Source organism: Notechis scutatus, chromosome 2, assembly GCF_049901735.1.
Source record: "Notechis scutatus isolate UNSWTSFEM ecotype Mainland chromosome 2, rNotScu1.2, whole genome shotgun sequence".
In the NCBI taxonomy this organism is placed as follows: Eukaryota; Metazoa; Chordata; class Lepidosauria; order Squamata; family Elapidae; genus Notechis; species Notechis scutatus.
In genome coordinates, this window is record NC_142010.1 from 182,517,519 (window position 1) to 182,533,020 (window position 15,502).

Sequence of the window (15,502 nt, forward strand, 5' to 3'; positions counted from 1 at the left end):
ATTTAGAATATTAGAATAAAAGAATATTATTAATAGAAGGACATGATTTGCAAAGAGGGTGGCATAGTTTTCTATGGGACAGAAAAAATAAAAAACATGCCTACTTCCAGAGGCACCAAATTAGAGACGCACTTATCCAAGTAAAATTAAGAAGAACCACTATGTCAAAATACCATGCTGGCTGTCAACGATGGAGGCATTAATATATCCGAATGCAATGGAATTGGTGAAAATAAGGAACTATAAGGATCTGCTAGATGAACAAGAAAGATTAAAAACTATACAGGAATTGCAACAACAAAATATAGATATTGACTGGTGACCATATATGCAAGTACAGGCAAGGTATAAAAAAGATAAAGAAGAATACGGATTTTATTTGGATAAGCAACAATGAGATAAAATTTTACAAGGAACAGAAAAAAAGATGATATCTAAATTATACAATTTTCTTTTAAATTTTAAAATGGAAGAAGAGGTAGTTAAGGAAATAATGGTAGCCTGGGCAAAAAATGTTGGACATAACATAGACTTGGAACACTGGGAAAGAATGTGGGGGACAAATTATAAACTAACATTGTCTACAGCATATAGAGAAAACATGTATAAAATGTTTTATAGGTGACACTTACCCCCCACCAGGCTGGCAAAAATGTTTGCAAAAAAAAAAAAAACACCAGAATGCTGGAAATGCAAGAAAGAAAGAGGCGCAAACTTTTATATGTGGTGGACCTGCCCAGAAGTTAAAAAATACTAGAGTAAGATTCGAATATGGCTAGAAGAAATAATAAAACAAAAAATTGAACTTCAACCAGAATTATTTGTATTGGGTATAATAAAAGGGAAATACAGTAAAATTGATAGATATATTATGCTGCACATAATAATTGCTGCTAGGATCTCATATGCACATCACTGGAAACAGGGAGATATACCACAAGAGGGAGCAGTCATAAAGAAAATATAGTCTGCACATAAACGGACAGGCTGACTTTAAAATTAAAAGATAAAGAGGAATCGATATACTATACAGTCTGGGACGCCTGGGATGCATGGTTTGAGAATAGGACCAAAAAAATAATATAATTAAGTCAAAGATAGGAAACCATATATACTGAATGTAGAATGAATGGAAAATATATGATGAAATAAGCGGTATAAATATAGAATAAGAATAAGGAAAAGAATATGAAATTGTAATGTAATAATGTATGTATAGAAATAAGATTATGAAATGTAAATGATGTCTTTGATGTTGATATAACTGTGTATATATATTTTTATTTTATGTTTTTAAATTGTTTGAAAATTGAATAAAGTTTATTTAAAAAAAAGAAATTGAATTTGACACCCCTGGCCAATAGATTACATTCCCACAAACGATCTAAGGCCAACCCCTCTTGAATTCCATTGACTTCTTACCTGGTGCCAATTTAGCATTGAATGTGAGTTGACTAGATTAATATCAGGCATTAAGGATCAAGATCTCCCATAAATTCTAGTTCAGAAAATTTATTGCTCAAGCTCATACATAAGATTATAGTCAACTCCACATTCAATGCTAATTGGCATCAGGTAAGGGTCAATGAAATTCAAGAGGAGGTTGGCCTTAGGCCATTTGTCTAAGCCAACAGCTGATGACTCTCTTAACTTCACCCCCCCAGCTCTGCCTGCTCTTCTCCTATAGGCTGATTTAAACACATATTTCCCTCTATCTGACCTTGTTTTGGGACTTTCAAATATATGTCACAAAACTCAGGCAAAAGTGCTTGTATAGATACATCCTAAAGTTTGATTCATACAAAAAAGTTTAGCAGTGACTAAAATCCTTCATTCGTTTAGCCACATTCTCCCTTCTTTCCTGTGGACAAGAATAGTGTTTTAAAAAGCTTTGTCTTTTAAAGTTAATACACAATAGAAGTTCCCCTACCCTTAATTAATTATGCAGAACTGTACAAGAATAATATATTTATAATTCTCAGTCCCAGTTAGGTTATCAAAGCATAAATAATAGAGATAACACTTCCTACATTTTTCCAACTAGGCTAAGTGGGTGAACATGCAGCATCCCTTGGGCATTAAACTATCAAAAGATTATTTTTGTACTTTTTTATTTCACATAATTTTCATTCTAAATTTAAAAGTCAAATATATTTTAGATGACCCTTACACCAGGAGTTGAAGAAACAGCACTTTTGGTTCGCCAGATAGCTGACCATATATTATTGGCATCTAAACAACATCCTCAGGAGTGGCTGAACAAATCATGGCTTTCTGTCCTGCCATCAGAAGTAAGTGATTTGGCTTCATTTTGTTGACAGGACACCATTATTCCTAGTATTAATGTCCTGGATGCAAAGAGACCATTTAGGAAATGTGGATCCCAAGATATGTTAGCTTAGCTCAGCATTTGTTTTGGGTGGCAATCCCAGGGAAATTGGCTGATTTTCTTAGAAAGACTAGGAATAGGGCAGTGGTAGGGTTAATTTTTTTTTTTACTACTGGTTCTGTGGGCGTGGCTAGGGGGCATATCTAGGGGGCATGGCCATGTGACCAGGTGGCCGAGGCTTTTTTTTTTTTTTTTTTTGCAGCAGCAAACACCCCCCCCAGTTTTTGGGTCTTCTGGACCTCAGGCAAGCCTTCGGGGGCGTTTTGCTCCCAGAAGGCTTCCCCGGGGCTCAGGAAGGAAAAAAATGGAGCATGGGGGACGCTTTGTTTTGGGACCTCCCTGGGGCCCAGGAAGGCAAAAAATTATGTGGGTTTTTTTTTTTTGCCTTCCTGGGCCTCAGGGAAGCCTCCTGGGCGAAGCAGTAAGCAAGGGGAATCCCAGCACAGCTGATCTAGGAACAGCTGATTGTCAGGAGGGGGGGGGGGAAGAAATGCCTTAAGGAGTGACTGGGCAGGCGGGTGGGGCGAGCGAGTGAGCAGCGACCGGCCGACCGGGTTGAGGGCATGGCCAGCCAGAAGTTACTACCGGTTTGGTGACCCACACCTAATCCTTGCTTGAACCGGTGCGGACTGGCTGAATACCACCACTGGAATAGGGGAGTTGGTTGACAAAGAATAAAAGTGTCCTGCTTTATGTGGAACAGCAGCTCCTTGCTTCAGGTTCCCAGGGAGCAGATACACAAAGATAAGCTGGGGAGTAGGAATAAAATATCTTCATGGGAGAGTCAGTTCAAAAGCAACTGTACAAAGCAACTGATCAACTAATCAAAGGAATTTCACTGGTCAATCCATTAGGCATGGTCACCACATGAAGAAAGTCTGAAGGAGAAATATTTTTTCAAGCAACCAGAAGTTTGCAACTGGAGTTTTTTTTACATTTGAAGTTTCAATATTGCATTCAAGGCTGTGAGAAAGATTCTTGCAGATACTTACAGATCTTGCAGAAGAAATAAATATCTACTTATGTGAACCGCTGCTTATATGTGCATTTTTACACTTACCAGCCTGGCTCCTTTGATGCTGGTGTTTTATAGAATTAAATAGAAGCTCAGCTTTTTTTTTTTCAGAAGCAGAAAGCAGATTTGTTCAACTTCATGATTCCTCAGAACAACTTCTTAGGGAAGTTAAACTGTTCTTAAGAGGAATCCTCTATGGTAACATGACAAAGAGTAAGAGCTTAGTTGGAATGGCAATGGAAGTAAGTACATTGAAAGTTATTTGAGCAGAAATTGAATTGGAGAGAGGGAAATTTATTTTGGAAATAATCTTCCATTAGACCTGGAGTATATATTAATTTTAGAAGGGTTTATTTAGAAGGGTTTATTTAAAGATGATTTGGCTTTTCTGTTTTGTGAGTTGAATAGAGCAGAAAATTGTGGATGTTATACTTTGGAAATGAGTCCAAGCATTATCCCACGTTGGAGACTCTTATAGTGAATTAGTTACCTCTCAACATATATTTCTGGAAACTTAACTGCTGACCATCAGGAAATATCAGTTTGTCCTGTTTATTTATTCATCCAACCCTTTTTTCCTACTGAATTAGATAATTATAGCGGTATAATCTCATAGCCAATCAAACCACTTTTATTTGGTCATAGACCAGCAATTAAACAAAAAAAAAAAATCACAGTTAAGATAAAAAAGAGAAACACATAAAATTCTAAATTATTTCAGAAAAAAAAATGGCTAACTATCCAAACTATAGTTAGCTATGGTCAACGCAATAACCACAGGTTATCTTCAGTTGCCTGGATTCATTTATCATAGAATACCTAAACAAATTATACAGTAAGTCTAATTCTATTTTTTCTCTAGGCAGAGAAATGCTTGCTTACATTTCCATGCATGAATCCACTAGTTGCTCAAGTCATGCTAAAGAAAAGTTCTTCATTGGAATGGCTCCTGGCAGCATCTTTTGTTGAGCTTCAGGAACTTCTGCCTGAGGTGCCAGAAAAGGTTTTGAAGGTCAGTCGTCCAGGATATAAGCATGATGTGTATAATTCAGTTATATTGTTGCTTCAATTGTTGTTGAAACAGGAAAGAAACCAAAATAGTTCCTTGAGACTGAATTTGTTTGGATGTTTTTAATTCGATAAGCATATTTGCTTATGTCAATACAATTGCAAAAAACTTTTTGCATTAAATTAAAAACAAACATACAGTATTGCGGTCATTCCTCATCCTTCGCAAAACCACATACAGAAAATGCTGCTTATCAAGAACATTATAAATCATCAATTCACAAGTATTCTGATATTAATTCAAATTAATGAGATACCACAACAACCTGTAGTGTTCCTGTAGCATACTTTAAAATATCCTAGGCTATCACAGTACCAGTGTTAACAGTCTGATGCCTATGTAATCCTTGTTTGAGATATCATTATTGAGCTACATATGTTTCCTCTTCAAGGTAGGTGTTGTGGCTCCGGGTTTGGATTCTGCTCCTGTGGCAGATATGAGTTCAAGTGATATGGCAGATATGTTCCTGTGGCAGATATGAGTTCAAGCAGCAAAATATGAGCCGGCATTGCTTAGTGATTGGGACAGTAACCAGGATGAGGAAATGGATGTAACAAGGGAAGACAGACCTGAAGTAATAGAGTTGTCAGGATCTTGACCTCCTCTGGTTCTTTATCTGATCAGCAGCCGGGAATGGCTGACAGGAAGGCATGAGAGAGTTTTCCAGCGGAGAGGAGAATTTGGAGAACTTATGGTTAGACGTCAGAAACAGAAGGAGGCTGAGAAGACAAACCCAGTTAGAAAGGAAGCGTAGAGCTAGTCAATAATTAGGAAATTAGCACGCTTCATAAGTGAATAAAAAGGACACAGCTGGGCTGGTGGAATTCGCCAGAAGCAAAGTGACTAATTGGGAGTGAAGACATGCAGCAAACTCTCTGAGGCTTGTGATTTACTGCCACGCCAGGGTTGCCGGACAGAGTGAGGATTTATTGCTGTGTATTGGAATTTACTCCAGCCGTTCTCTTGTGGGGTTTGTTTTTGATTTGAATTAATTCTGAAATGGCTGCTTTTTGTTTTGCTCGCCTGCAATTAAAGGGGAGACATAACATTTTGCTTCTGGCCACACAAACCATCTTTAACCCAAGATGGATCAAAACCAACTGCAGCATTTGGTGGAGCAGCAACAGCAACAGATAAATCAACTGATTCAAAGCAACCAGACTCTTCAAAATCAGGTGACACAACTGGTGAATCATATTTCCAGCTTGCAAAGCCCTGCTGCTGCTCCCTCAGCCCCTCCCTTGAGGAAAAGCCCGGTATCCATGCCGGAGAAATTTTCAGGGCAAGCGGACATGTTCCCGGCATTCATGGGTCAGTGCCAATTATTTCTATCTTTGAGGCCTGAAGACTTCCCAAATGACCGGGCTAAGGTAGGATTTATGATTAGTCTATTATCTGGGCAGGCTGCCAAATGGGCTACTCCCTTGTTAATTCAAGATAGCCGTTGTTGGACAATTTTCAGGGTTTTCTACAACAAATGAGAGTTATGTTTGAAAATCCAATTAAAATACAAACTGTGGCTAGATGGTTACGGGACATTTATCGGGAAACGCCCCTGCAGGAATACATTGCAGAATTTCGTTTGCTGTGTATGGACTCTAACTGGAATGAACCGGCTCATATGGATGCGTTCCAGGAAGGCTTGTCTGATGCCATCAAGGATGAGTTAGTCCATGCAGAGCGGGCTTCAACTCTGGATGCATTGGTAATCCAGTGCTTACGTATTGAAGCCCGTTTACAACAACGCGAAGTAAACGGCCCGTTGTGGAACCACCTTCTTTTTCTCGTGCACTAACCATGCCACCGAAAGTTTTCAAACCACGGTTAAGACTGAGGAGCCGATGGAGTTAGGCGCACTCCGCCCTCGCTTAACGGCGTGAGAACGTTCGAGAAGGTTCCAGGAAGGCTTGTGCCTTTATTGCGGGGTCCGGACATTTTGCAAATTCCTGCACTCGGAGAGGACTCATGCAGGCCTATGCCCGAAACCACTCCTGGCCCGTCGGGAAACAGGGTAGGCCCGACTCGGGAAACCCTAGGTCGGGCACGTTCTACAGCCCCACCCCAAATTGCTGAAGTAAATCCTGGCCCTCCTCGGCATTTACTTTTGGACACTCGTATCTTTTGCAGTCCCAGAAGGAGGGAATTCCGCCGTTGCGCTGGTGGATTCAGGGCTACAACCAGCTTTATGGACTGGGCTTTTGTCAAACATTTTGAAATTCCCTTGATTCCTGTGGATCCACCCATTAAGGTGGAAACAGTAGATGGCGTGAACTCAAGTCTGGGCCCATTCGTTTCCGCCACCCAGCCAGTGCGTATGCTTATTGGGGATCATGAGGAGGCGATAAGTTTTATGTCACCTCGAACCTTCATCTCCCTTTGGTTCTCGGAGTGTCCTGGCTGCGTTTGCACGATCCGTTGGTGGCTTGGGCGCAGAACACCATTTCTTTTCCAAGTCTCCAATGTGTGGACCACCTGAGACATATCTGTGCTGGCCAAGATATTGCCGCTCCTGCTGTCTCAATACCTTGAGCTATCGGACTTCTCCGATGTTTTCAGCGAACAGGAGGCAGATCAATTACCACCACATCGTGCTTATGATTGTCCCGTCGACCTGATACCGGATGCTCCATTGCCAAAGGGGCGGTTATACTCCATGTCGGAGCCCGAGTTGGTCGCGCTCGAGAGTTTTTAGATAAAAACTTAGCTCGGGATTTATTTGACCCTCGTCGTCCCCTTTCGGCTCCCGTTCTTTTTGTTAAAGAAGTCGGAGAGCTCCGTTATGCTGTGACTACCGACGGTTAACGCCATCACAGTGAGAATAGCTATCCTTTGCCGCTCATTCCGGAATTGATGGAGCGGTTGCGGGAGGCTACTATCTTCACTAAACTCTATCTGCGTGGGGCCTATCAACCTGGTTCGGATGCGCAAGGGGACGAGTGGAAGGCGGCGTTTGGTACTGCGTTATGGTCATTTCGGTACACCGTCATGCCATTTGGTCTGACCAACGCTCCTGCGTATTCCAGCATTTGATGAACGACATTTTCCGGGACATGCTGGATAGGTTTGTCGTGGTGTATCTAGACGACATTTTAATCTACTCTCGGTCCAGAGATCACCACCTTCAGCAGGTTCGTCAAGTGCTTCAGCGTCTTGGGAGCATAAACTCTACGCGAAACTGGAGAAGTGTTTCTTTTTCAGTCATCGATAGAGTTTTAGGGCATATCATCTCCCGAGGGCATTGCTATGGACCCTAAAAAGTCGAAGCCTTGTGTAGTTGGGAAGCCCTCGTCGAGTAAAGGACGTGCAACGTCTTCTGGGGTTCGCCAATTACTATAGGACCTTCATTCGGACTTTGCTAAGTTAATGGATCCCACCACTCAGCTCCTCCGTAAGAAGGTCCCGTTCCGGTGGGGGCCTCCGCAACAACAAGCTTTTGAAACTTTAAAGAAAGCGTTTGTGGCGAGCCGATATTGAGGCATCCTGATCCGAATCGTCCATTTGTGGTCGAGACAGATGCCTCTTAATGTAGCTATCGGGCGGTATTGTTGCAAGCTCCGAAGGATGGCGCGCCTTTTTCCCTGCGCATACTATTCTAGGAAGCTCACAGCTTCTGAGCGCAATTACACCATCTGGGAAAAGGAGTTGTTGGCTATTAAGGCTGCATTTGAGACCTGGAGACATCATCTAGAGGGGGCTCGGCACAAGGTGGAGGTTTGGACGGATCACCGAAACTTGGAACATTTGTCTACCGCTAAGAAGTTGAACCAATGCCAGATCCGTGGTCGTTGTTTTTCGCAAGGTTCAATTTCTCCGTCACTTATGTTCCAAGTGGACAGAATCGGAGGGTAGAGCGTTGTCTCGAAACCCGAATATATCAGTCCCGAGGATCCTCTTCCTCCATGAACGGTGTTGCCACGGAATCCTTGGCTGTACTTCAAGATCCAGTAGATTTGCGGGCTCGTATACGGGAGGCACAACGATTGGGCGTGGACGCAGCAGACGGGGGGACGTTGGACCTGATTCCCCATGGTCCTTTGAAGAGGGCTTGCTACGACATCAGGGTTTATTGTATGTACCCACCAGGTCGCTCAGAGCTCTCATCATGGCAATGTCATGACAACCCCGCTGCTGGTCATTTTGGATTTTATAAAACTTTGCATTTGGTCACCCAGACTTTTTGGTGGCCTCGGGTTTGACACGATGTGTTTTCTTATGTCGCTTCGCTTGCGTACAGTGTAGACAAGCGAAAGCGGCGTGGTGCGCCCCTGGACTCCTCCAACCATTGCCGACTCCGGGCAGACCATGGGAGCGATCTCCATGGACTTTCTCACGCATTTACCATCCTCGCCGGGCTTCACGGCGGTGCTCGTGGTAATTGATATGCTGACTAAAATGGCTCATTTCATTCCTGTCGGAAATTACCATCGTCCCGCACTTTACAGCCCAGTTATTTTTACAGCACATCTTTCGTCTACATGGACTGCCGGATAGAGTGGTTTCGGATCGTGGGGTCCAGTTTACTGCGTAGTTTTGGAAACAGTTAATGGCGGTGTTACAAGTTCAGGTGTGCTTAGCGTCAGCGCACCATCCGGAAACTGATGGCAGGACTGAGAAGGTTATTGGCATTCTCACTCAATATTTGAGATGTTTTGTCAATCATCGACAAAGCGATTGAAGCGAAATACCTCCCATTGGCAGAATTCGCCTTTAATAACTCTCAGCACACCTCCACTCGTAACGCTCGTTTTCGCGAATGTGGGTTATCATCCGCGCTTCTTCCGTTAACTTTGATGGATTCCCGGTTCCTGAGACACAAGATTTTCTGGAGGAATTACAAGCGGTTCACCGTTTAGTAGTGCAACAACTCGAAGGCGAAAAAGAAGATTATAAGCGGTTTGCGGACAGAGTCACGCGAGCAACGCCTCCGTTAGCTGTGGGTGACAAGGTGTGGTTATCCACAAGACACCTTCAGGTCGATCGCCCAATTAAGAAACTGGACCATCGTTTCATTGGTCCATTTCCGATTGAGGCGGTCATCAACCCTATGGCATACCGACTCACCTTACCGCGCTCCATGCGCATTCACCCTGTCTTCCATCGTTCCCTCTTGGTTCCAGACTCTCCGGTGTGTCCTCTGCGTGCTCCCACTGGTACGACTTCCCATCAACGCCCGTGAGGAGGCTGATGTTGATGACACGGTGGTCAGCGTTACTGATTCGCGTTGGCTAAAGGGTCGTTTTCAGTACTTAGTCGGGAGGAGAGCGGATGACTCGGAGGTTTTTTCATGGATAGATCGTCCGCAGTTCATGCTCCAGACATTATTCGGGACTTTCATGAACGTTTCCTTCGAACCGCATCCGGATCATCAGACCCGGGGAAGGGCCCTGCGGTGAGGATAGTGTTGTGGCTCGGGTTTGGATTCTGCTCCTGTGGCAGATATGAGTTCAAGTGATGAGGACATGGCAGCAAAATATGAGCCGGCATTGCTTAGTGATTGGGATAGTAACCAGGATGAGGAGATGGATGTCACAAGGGAAGACAGACCTGAAGTAATAGAGTTGTCAGGACCTTCGACCTCCTCTGGTTCTTTATCTGATCAGCAGCCGGGAATGGCTGACAGGGAAGGCATGAGAGAGTTTTCCAGCTGAGAGGAGAATTTGGAGAACTTATGGTTAGGACGTCAGAAACAGAAGGAGGTTGAGAAGACAAACCCAGTTAGAAAGGAAGCGTAGAGCTAGTCAATAATTAGGAAATTAGCACGCTTCATAAGTGAATAAAAGGACACGGCTGGGCTGGTGGAATTCGCCAGAAGCAAAGTGACTAATTGGGAGTGAAGACATGCAGCAGACTCTCTGAGGCTTGTGATTTACTGCCACGCCAGGGTTGCCAGACAGAGTGAGGATTTATTGCTGTGTATTGGAATTTACTCCAGCCGTTCTCTTGTGTGGGGTTTGTTTTTGATTTGAATTAATTCTGAAACGGCTGCTTTTTGTTTTGCTCGCCTGCAATTAAAGGGGAGACATAACAGTAGGGTTATACTGTATGCCAGTGTTTTTCAGTAGCAACTTGATAATAGTAATATTATAGTTTGAATTCAACTTTGTGAATACTTTACTTCATTACTGTATGGGTAGAAAAGATTGGGGACAACTGCAGCTTGCTGTAGTAGGACATCCTAAGGAGACAGTTATGGCACAATTTTTTGTTTTATTATTCTATTGTCTTACTGTTTTATTATTGTTTCATAGTTGTTGGTTTTGTTATTATTGTAAGCTGCCCAGAGCTGCTTAGGATGGATAGCTATATGTATGTTTTAAATAGATAAATTATGGCATACAGCATTCAAAAGAAGCACTTGTGATCTTTTATAATTGTTAAAGCAGTTATATCTTTATCCAAGCTTATGGGCTTGCTATGGCTATGCATGCACCACTACTTTGCTTTGCATTTTCCATGTGATGAGAAGCACATCTTTCAAAGAATTTCCACAGCTCTAATGTGCAACCCACTGAAGGACTTATTGGTAGGAGTTATTGTAATGCTATTTTCCCCTCAAAATTCTGAAGAATTTCTTAAATTGTTGCAGTTTGTAGGGAAATACAGTGATCAACATAACATTACTAGCATTTCTTCCTGTCCGTAAATTTTCTCCCTTATTCCCAAGCTGTACTCTTCTTTGGGTGTAGATAATATTTATGTGCAGGCTGAAGTCTCTGTAGTAATTGTTACATATTAGTTGAATATTCACACTAAAAAAAATGCATGTGTTTTATTTTTATGGACTCAGATCTACGTTTTTCTTTTTTTTCCCAGAATTTTAGTGATATCACTTCATTATATATCCTCAAACCACTAACAAGACCAGGAACACAAAAAGAAATGTCTCTTCAAGGAAATATTAATTCTGCCATCTGCTCTTATTCTCAGCTTCCATTTCCTGAGGCTTTGTTCTCCAGATTGCAAGGACATAATTCCTTTACTGAGTATTCAGAATGCTTTCCCGAAGAACAGAACAAATACTGTTCCCCAGATTTCTGCCAAAATGGATCTTGTGGTTGTCTGAAATCAACTGGAGAACATAGCTTAGTTATACCTTCAATATTGTATGAAGGAGACACCTGTCCCTTTCAGGATAATGTAAAGATAGAGAGGCAACTTTATCTCCCATTTCTGAAAAAAGTGGAAACAGAAAAAATAATAAATGCATCGCATTTAACACTGAATAGTATTGGGGGATCTTCCCATGTCAATAATGAAACCACAATGTCATATTTGCACTGTAACCAGGACACTAGCTCTTATATTGAGAATTGTCCACTGAATAGAATGACTGTTTCAAAAGTGGACACAGGCAGACAGCTAGATATCTCTGAGTTCTTGAAGAAGACTAACTATCATGATGCTAAAAATGAACATCTGGGAAAAATTCAACCTCTTGCGCAACGACTGAATTCTTTCCATGATTTCAAGCATTCTTCTCATATTGTTTCTAAACGAAAAGATGTTCTGTTCCAGGAAAGCTCAGGGAATGTTTTGGAAATAGGAAGAAAAGCAAGCAGCAGTCCTGCATTACAATCTGAGGAAAGATTTTGGGGTAACCCCCCATTCATACAAGCAATGGATTCTTCTCCCTATGATTCACGTGTAGGCAAAGCCATATCCAGTCCAGATAGGTTCATGAACTTTGGTGTTCAGTTTACTGGAGAATATACCAGGGGGAAAGGACGTAATTCATTATCAGGTGAACAGAGACAACAAGATGTTTCAGGTAAGAGCGTAAAACAAAGTGCTGTTACTTTCTAAATTATAAAATACTAAAAATTACAAGGGAATATTTAGGGTTGCCTTTGTGCTAATTAAGAAACACCATTTATTAATGTTTATAAATTGTTATTTCGGCATTTCTCCATTGAGGGCTCATCAAAAACATCCTAAGAGTCAGCAAAAGATCAGCCAACCACTGAATCCAACCATTTTTCTTCTTTCCCTAGGGGCAAATGGCAGAGCCTCCCACTTGGGGGGAAGAAATGCATCTTATTTTTGCATTCAAAAGCTAAACTACCCTGCTTCCTGAGAATAGGAATTGTAGCACTATTTTATTCTAGATCAGTTATATTCAATCTGTAATTAAAATATCATCAGTAGCCTGTAGAGGTCAACCAGTGTCTTCTCCACAACCCTCTGCATTCACTAGCCAGAATCTGCTTGCCAGCTCATTCCTTGATACTTTGCATTCACAACCAATCAACTAGCCAGATCAGAATCAGGAGCTGTCATTTCTGATTGATGCAAATACATCAATACATCATGTTGATCTTTGTTTCACATACGTGCAAGCAGGCCAGGTGCCATTTTGTTCTATGAAAATGATTACTGAAATGTTTTGTTGCAAGCAAATTTGTGTTAAGAATTATTTGTTAAATGATATATTTGACCAAGTGCCATCTCTGTAGAATGCAGCTAGGTGTCAGCCCTGAAATGAGCCATCTTGGAGGCTTCAGGGTTGCCACACAGCAATGGGAGTGGGAAAATAATTATATGGGGTTTTGTAGCCAAAATAATGAAGTTTTCCTATGAGAACCAAGGACATTTTCACAGGTGGCTGGCCAGAGGAGAAGCAACCAGCCAGCACCTGGATTGGACAATGTGACCAGTGACTTGGGGGGGGAAAGAGGAAAACTTTTACTTTTAATTAGGTGAAAGCCATGGGAAACCTCAGAGTTGGTTTTCATCAGTTTGTGCCAAAATGATGTATCCAATAAACTGTTCTTTGAGGAACTCCAGTGCCTCAGAGGTTGTTTTCTATGGGTGCATTACTTGGAATGCTGATACTAGGACTATTTGTATTAGATTCTGATACTATTTTGCTTTGATTGCGGCTCCCAATTTGCTGCCTCAAACATTGTCAGGCTAAGTAAGGGAAACTTGGATTGAACAGAAAAAGGTTAATTGAAATGTTTTGGGCAGTTCATATTGTAAACCTTGGGGAGCTTAAGATGATTGTAAGAGAATTGGAAGCAATACTACGGTATAATCTATTCCACATGAGGTAAAGATCATACAGTATTCTAGAATCTGTATTTCTACATACAACTCTTTTTTCTATATATTTTGTAGTGAAGTGTGCTATTCTGTAGTTCTTCAAATGAGAAAGAAGCATGAAACATTTTGAAGACTATTTTAATTAGGGCAGACGCCTTTTCAGACCAGGCTTTACTAACAGAGGCACAAAAGATTAAAAATGCATATAGAAAAAGAAAATAGCACTACAAGGGGAAATGAAGTGAAAAATGTTTAGACTACAACAATTTCTGTTCAAGGTTAAAACAGGGACATGCATACTTTTCAGGGCAAGGAGCAATACTTCACTGTTGGATAGCAGGCTTAGAACCATCCCATAAAGTGAATGACTAATCAGAATAAAGACTAAAGTTGATTACATTTAATTTAATTTCATGAATCAAATGAAGTTATCTTGACAGAAGTATTTCAAGAGTTCTTGATTTTAATCTGTACGTTTGTTAGATTCACATTAGATTCAAAATATGGAATGTTTAATTTGCTATTTGCATAAAATGGGAAAATAACTGAAATACAGTAAGTTTTGTTTATTAAACAATTGAGAGATTACCACATTAAAATTACATTTAAAAAGATATAAAAATGATATTTACAGTTTTTCTTCAGGTTAAGCTTCTTGATTATTAGAAAGCAAAGATTTGGTTTAAGAAAAGATATAACAATGTTAGCATTAGAGTTATCTATAATTTATTTAAAAAAAATAATAAAAGGATTGTTTTGAGCCACTAAAAAAAAGAGTTATTTATAATGAATTTGCTAGTAAGTATTGAACTTTTTTAAAAATTTATATCTGATTAAAAGAGAGTTTGGTAACATCTGGAAGGTTTTAGGAACCACATGACATCCTAAAGCCTCAGATTGTATGCATCTGGCCTGGAATTTCATATTATTTCTCTGAAGTATAAGTGATATAAAACACATAAATATACTTGCTAGGAAAGCTCATAAACTGCTTATTTGATAATGATTTGTTTTTTGTTTTCTTTTCTTTTCTTTTCTCTTCTCTTCTTTCTTTCTTTCTTTCTTTCTTTCTTTCTTTCTTTCTTTCTTTCTTTCTTTCTTTCTTTCTTTCTTTCTTTTCTTTTCTTTTCTTTTCTTTTCTTTTCTTTCTTTTTTGGCAGGTTTAGAATTTATGCAATTACCACAGCTTAAAAAAAGGCGTCTAACTTTTGAAAAAGATCCTAGGAGACATGATGGCCAAACCCGTCTCAAATTTTTTTAGAAGAAATGGAGGCTTCAAAAATCTTGTTATTTGCAATACATAAAAACAAATTTAGCAGATTTAATCTTCTTTTATAGTAACTTATTTACAATTTGTTTCAATCTTATATGTAATTATTATTTTTTTAAATGTGGACTTTTTGCCATTTTAGGTAATAAGATAAAAGTTAAGAGGTTTTTTTGAAAAAATCTGTGCTATTTATGACAATTACATTAAAGTACTACAGTTTAATTATGCATAATCTACATAATTCATTTATATATCCTGTACATAAGAGAAATATATTTGAATTTGCATACAGACTTCGGAAGAGCTTGGTCAGGGAGTCACCACAGTTGTAAGAATTTAACACATCAGAGCTTCATAGTCTGCCTGTTCAGTTCTACATAGCAGTTGTTATCCCTAAATGGGTTAGTATCTGGGCAGGTGAGTCAACTGAATAAAATCTCAAAACAAAAATGAGGCAGGATTATTAGGTATATTTTCTGCCTTGGTAAGATAAAGGTTTCCCTGACCTCTGCCTTGAGTTATATATAAATCAATGGAAGCCAAGGTGCACAAATCCTGCCAGAAATAGATTGATCAGGCAGATGCAATGGGAGACATGCAGTCCTTCCAAATAACCAGGCCTTATAGGTCTTCATAGACAGCAACCAGCACCTTGAATCGCACCAAGAAGCAAACCAGCAAACAGTGCAGTTCTCAGAGAGGTGTTAAATGAAGATA

The 15,502-nt window shown here is 40.3% G+C and overlaps 1 protein-coding gene across 1 annotated transcript in view; it reads left to right on the top strand.

Annotated features, from left to right (window-relative positions):
* SHOC1 (shortage in chiasmata 1) overlaps positions 1-14,785 on the top strand; it is a 59,084-nt gene extending 44,299 nt beyond the window's left edge. Inside the window, exons 24-27 of the mRNA XM_087954217.1 lie at positions 2,160-2,291; positions 4,267-4,416; positions 11,287-12,241; positions 14,676-14,785. Coding sequence (XP_087810343.1) covers positions 2,160-2,291; positions 4,267-4,416; positions 11,287-12,241; positions 14,676-14,776 — 1,338 coding nt within the window. The 3' untranslated portion in view covers positions 14,777-14,785. The remainder of the gene's footprint in view (positions 1-2,159; positions 2,292-4,266; positions 4,417-11,286; positions 12,242-14,675) is intronic.
* The last annotated feature ends 717 nt before the right edge of the window (positions 14,786-15,502 follow it).